Consider the following 6000-nt stretch of genomic DNA (forward strand, 5'->3'; position numbering starts at 1 on the left):
GGGTATAGAAAGTTCGAAACCTCTTGACCAGTCTATGGCTGGGGTATTGTGTCCATCAGCTACTCTAACCAGCCTTCCCATCTCTGTGCAGCCCCCTTCACCCTGTACTATGCCCCTTTAGGAGATCCTGTGGGCAGTGGCTACTGTGACAGGCCTTGGTAGCACATCTCTGATGAACTGTGCTAGCAGGGAGCTGGAGAGGGTCCTAAAGCAATTGTGAAGGCAGAGAAATTGTGGGTGAGGGGCCTATCAACCAGTGGATCACTGAGATCTGTGCATAACTTTGGGAATCCCTAGATCCTGGGTACTGCCCTTCATTCCTCAGGGAGAAGGGAAATGACCTTGACTCCTGCAATGATCTGGTGGAAATTCCCATATACAGAGCCTTGTGGACTCTCCCTTTCCTGGCCTGCACCCTGGCTTTGGAATGCAGGAAAGGAGGCTGCTGGGGAGAAATTTGGTCTTATACTATTAATTATTATTATTTATCTTATTTCTGCAAGATTACAGCTGTGACAGCATCATTGTTACCACTCACTACCCCCGAGGTAACCATGTGACTAATCAGAACCATACGAACAGTGATGACGGGCCCAGATTCCAGGAATAGAACCTGCAGCAGGGCTTCCACTGCAACCCAGTTGTGTAGCCTCACTGCACATTCCCTGTGATTTGGCCGCCTGCAGTTTGCCTTTGGCCGTGACGGGGGTTAAAGCTGGTGCACACCGAGCCAAGCAGCTGAGGTTCCCTGATGGCCAAGTGGCCCCCATGGGAATGTGCAGACATGCTTCCTAAAGATAGTTGCCTCCTTGTCTGAACAGATGCTGCCTGCTGTCCATTCAACATCGCCGATGACTCCTTGTCCTTTAGGGTGAAGAGCTCTGGCGTCAGCGGCTCCCCTTCTAGCAGGAATTGGGGACGTTGGCAGGTTTCACTCTCTTTAAAATGCAAAGTGATCTGTAAAGCATGCAAGCTGTTTCCATTTGCAGATGTTCTGTGCAGCGGCAGAGGACTCAGCTGGGCTGTCGGGGTGTCTCAGTGACAGGGCTGGGGGGCAGGCAGCGTTAGGTAGCTTGGGAACCCCTCCCCTACCTCTGCCCATGCTCCAAGGTGGGTTGTCCAAGCTGCACAGAAAAGTGACATCAAAGCGAACTCGGAGTGTTAAAACCCCGATGCCACGAGTCAGGATTTCTCCAGGCGTTCCATTACCAGAGGTACCGTGTGCTCTGGGCCCCATCCTGCCAGGGGCTGAGTGAGAGGAGACCCCACAGAATATCCGTGACTAGTTCCCAGTCACCTCAGGTCTATTTGCTCCTGGAAATTGAACCAGCAAATGCATTTTCAGAGGTTTTATTCTCTGGCTCGATTGTGAAGATAGAAATTCAGAGCTGTGTCGGTCTGTGGTAACAGGTCCTATAGGGCATATTTCTGTTTCCTGACTGGCTGAGAGCTGTAGCGTGTCTGCCCTGTAGATATCCCTCAGAGTTACAGGGCGACCTGCATGTCTCTGCTCCCTGAGTACCAGATGTCAGACCTCGTAACCTTCCCTCTCATGAGGTGGAATCCCGGGATCCTCCCACCCTCAGACTGGGCCCTGGGCTACAGCACCCTGCGGGGGGACTGTACTTATCGAGCAGGTCTCAGTGGGTTTGACACCTCTGGTTCTTCCCTTTGTGAGCCTGTGACTAATGCTGAGATGAGTGACCAGCCTTCTTGAACCAAACTACTGTTTAATCTGAACAGCAGAAACAAAGTATGACATGGGAGAATAAGAGGGTTTTCCAGGAACAGTCTGTACACCTCTCTGACCTCAAGTCCTCCCAAACTGATGCAGACACAGGCAGGTCCAGGGCCTCCAGATTTCCCAAGTGGTGTCTGTTCTTGCAGTCTGAGCAGCTTATCAGCAACAGCTGTCCCATCTCTGCACAGGCTCCCAGCACTGGAAAAAAACCTGTGTAATGTGGCTGGAGTCTGGAAGTGGCCTTTTCCCAGCTTGTAGCTCCAGCGTTGTCTCTCAGCCTCCCTGAAAAGCTTACTGAGAAATGGCATTTCTTGATCTGTGCCTTCCCATTCTGCTTGTTTTCCAGCAGCCTGCTATTGAACTAAGAAGAGCCATACTGGTTTCACCCAATATAGCATAACCTAAACATCCCAAAAGTTAACCCAATTGAGCTAGACAGCAAACATCCCAAGAACTGTCTTTAACACACACATTTGTTACGGCACCTCAGCTCCACGTCTGTCCCAATGCTGTTCTCAGGTGCTACGGATTTTAGGAATACAGGATAGAGTTTGTTAGAGAGAGAGAGAAGGAGAGTAATAGACTACTTACTGTGGGAAACAAGTTCCATTTCTATGAATACCCATGCATTTGACTTTCAAATCCACTTCCTGCAAACTCGTCCTGGCTGAATAACAGCATCCATGTATTATGAACTAGAGAGTGAGAGCTCAGGGAATGGATATTTTCTATTTTGATCCCAGTGCCTGTTACCACTCTGGATACAGGCTACAGACTGACAGACTGGAACCTGAGGAGAACCAGTCAGCTGTTAACCCAGGGACAGGGGAGCTAATAGACTTTTGTTTGTTGTCAAGTGACTGAATGAGGGGTGAGACCCTGCGATTTTTTCATGTTCTGAAGAAATCCAGATTACAGAAGCTATATTTTAAGTCCCACTCTAACCTGAGAAATCATCTCTGAGAGAAGATGAGAGAGGAAAGAATGGGTTGACATGTGTGCTAAAGTACAGATGTGTAAATGTTATGCCAAAACTTGTTACTGTAATACAAATTTTACACATGAAACGTTCATAACATGCCTGTATATTGAAAGCCATCAGCAGAGTTGTTAGAATCTCTACAGGAAGGAGAAGTGTTAATTTAACTGCTTAATGACTTTTGCTTTAGAAAGTATTTAAAAATTCTTTTGTTTTTTTGCTATGAACTCCTTGTTCAGTGAATCATAGAATCATATAAACATAGAAGATTAGGGCTGGAAGAGACCTCAGGAGGTCATATCGTCCCACCCCCTGCTCAGAGCAATACCAACCCTAACTAAATCATCCCAGCCAGGACTTTGTCAAGCTTGGCCTTAAAAACCTCTATATATGGAGATTCCACCACCTCCCCAGGTAACCCATTCCAGTGCTTCATCATCCTCCTAGTGAAATAGTGGTTCCTAATATCCAACCTAGACCTCCCGCACTGCAACTTGAGATCATTTCTTCTTGTTCTGTCATCTGCTATCACTGAGAACAGCCGAGCTCTTTCCTCTTTGGAATCCCCCTTCAGGTACTTGTTGAAGGCTTCTATCAAACCCCCTCTCACTCTTCTCTTCTGCAGACTAAATAACCCCAATTCCCTCAGTCTCTCCTCGTAAGTCATGTGTCCCAGCCCCCGATCATTTTCTTTGCCCTCTGCTGGATTCTCTCCAATTTGTCCACATCCTTTCTGTAGTGGGGGACCCAAAACTGGACCCAATACTCCAGATGTACCCTCACCACTGCCTATTAGAAAGGAATAATCACTTCCCTTTATCTGCTCACAATGCTTCTCCTAATGCAGCCCAGTATGCCATTAGCCTTCTTGACAATGAGGGCACACTGCTGACTCATATCCAGCATCTCACCCACAGTAATCCCCAGGTCCTTTTGTGCAGAACTGCTGCTAGGCAGTCGGTCCCCAGCCTGCAGCAATGCATGGGATTCTTCCATCCTAAGTGTAGGACTCTGCAGTTGTTCCTGTTGAACCTCAACAGATTTCGTTTGGCCTAATCCTCCAATTTGTCTAGGTCCCTCTGGACCCTATCCGTACCCTCTAGTGTATCTCTCTCTCCTCCCCAGCTTAGTGTAATGTGTGAACTTTCTGAGGGTGCCATCCATCCAATTATCCAGATCATTAATAAAGACTTTGAATAGTTGTATGATACTGTCTCCTAGTGACTAACAAGAAGCTGTTTCTAATCAGGGTCATGAGCACAATCCCTCTGCAATACCTGGGCAAGACTTTCCAAAGAGTCTTGAGAAAAAGGCCGCTGCTCTGTCTGTCAGCAAAGAGTGGAGCAGAGGTGCTGGAAAAGGCAGGGTAATAGTGGTTGTATGTAATTTTCATCATTAGCTGTTACATGAGCATGCCTGAAGTAACTTGCACATTGAACAGGACATTGTTTGTGGTGCCAACCACTTCCGTGCTCAGATGAAGTAACTGTCCATGTAAGCTTTATCTTTGCAGATTGCTACAGACCCTTCCATGGAGAGAGGGAGCAGTTCCTGTGAGGATGAAGAGAAACCTGTAGGATGATCAAACGTTTGGTATTCAGTCAATATTGGTCAGACAAAGCACTTCACCTTCTCCTGCAGGGATTCTTGGGGGTCAGAGTGTACCACCGGGAGCATTTGAAAATAATATCATGTTAGTAACTATCTTCAATGCAACAAAGATAAATATAATCCCATTTTCACATGCAGTTTATACAATGGGCCGCACTCAGACGTGGAGGGTCAGAAAGGGTGTCTGTGCGAAGGTCACAATTGTAAAATCACACATTGCTCAAGTAGGCTGTGGAACTCCCAGCCACAAGCCATCAAGGGGGCTAATAACCTAGCAGAATTCAAAGAAGGACTGGATGTTTACATGGGTAACCAAAAAATTCAATTACATAAGTGAAGGCTGTTTCAAAAACTCTTGGAACGGCTCTAAACCTTCCTGATTTACACCAGAAAGTATCTGTAACTAGTGGGTGCCAGGGGAATCTTTTGGAGCAGGTTATCTCATAGCTACCTATTCCAGGAGTCCTTCCCCCTTTCTCTGAAGCACGTGGAACTGGCCAGTGGATACTGGGCTAGATGGACTGCAGGTCTGAGCCAGTCTGGCAATGCCCATCTTGCTATCGGTGGTGTAAATCCAAGGCTTTGTTTTTGTTGATTTTTCATCAGCTCCTGGGAGTCTCTAGACTTGTACTGAGAGCAGAAAGGTGTCTCGTTAAATATCATCTAGTTTTCTGTTCTTTTTCCTTTCAAGAGGGAAAGTTCAAAACGCCTTGGATCTGCACAGTACACAATGTCAGCTGTCAATTACACCAAAATCACATCTGCAGTGTTCCTTCTCACTGGGATACCCGGGCAGGAAGACATCCTTAATCTCTGGATCTCTATCCCTTTCTGCTTAATGTATGTTATTTCCATAGTAGGAAATTCAGTCATTCTGTTCATTATAAAAACAGATCCAAGCCTCCATGAGCCCATGTACATTTTCCTTTCCATGTTGGCTGTCACAGACCTTGGCTTATCGATATCCACCATACAGACAACACTGGGTATATTCTTGTTTAACTCTAGAGAGATCAGCCTCGATGCCTGTTTTGCCCAGCTGTTCTTTGTCCACTTGTTTGAATGCACTGAATCCTCTGTGCTGTTGTTGATGGCCTTTGACCGTTTCATCGCAATCTGTAACCCGCGGAGATATGTGTCCATCTTAACCCTGCCTAGAATAGGCAAGATGGGACTGGTGTGTGTTCTCAGAGGGGTGACTGTAATGCTCCCATTCCCTATTCTCCTGCAACAGTTCCAATATTGTCCATCCAATGTCCTCTCCCATTGCTACTGCATAAACCAGGATGTCATGAAGATGGCTTGTTCAGATAGCAGAATAAGCAGAATCTATGGCTTGTCTGTTGCTCTCCTGACGGACGGGTTGGACTCACTGCTCATCTTCTTCTCTTATGTGATGATCCTCAAAACAGTGCTGAGCATCACGTCCCAGGCAGAGGGTCTCAGGGCCCTGAACACATGCGTGTCCCACCTCTGCGCCATCCTTCTCTTCTACACACCAATGATCGGCTTGTCTCTGTTACACAGATTTGGGGAGGGCTCTTCTCCCTTGCGTCAGACTCTCCTGGGCTACATTTCCCTGCTTGTCCCTCCCTTGATTAATCCTCTTGTGTACAGCGTGAAAAGCAAACACCTTCGTGCGAAGATACTCAGGGTGTTCGTCAGGTGA

General features: G+C 47.0%; 1 protein-coding gene across 1 annotated transcript; it reads left to right on the forward strand.

Annotated features, from left to right (window-relative positions):
• Positions 1 to 5031: 5031 nt before the first annotated feature.
• LOC127037367 (olfactory receptor 51G2-like) lies at positions 5032 to 6000 on the forward strand. The gene has a single exon (XM_050929030.1). It carries the CDS (start codon positions 5062 to 5064, stop codon positions 5998 to 6000), a length of 939 nt encoding a protein of 312 aa, XP_050784987.1. The 5' UTR covers positions 5032 to 5061.

The sequence above is a fragment of the Gopherus flavomarginatus genome, chromosome 1, assembly GCF_025201925.1.
Source record: "Gopherus flavomarginatus isolate rGopFla2 chromosome 1, rGopFla2.mat.asm, whole genome shotgun sequence".
Classification (NCBI taxonomy): Eukaryota; Metazoa; Chordata; order Testudines; family Testudinidae; genus Gopherus; species Gopherus flavomarginatus.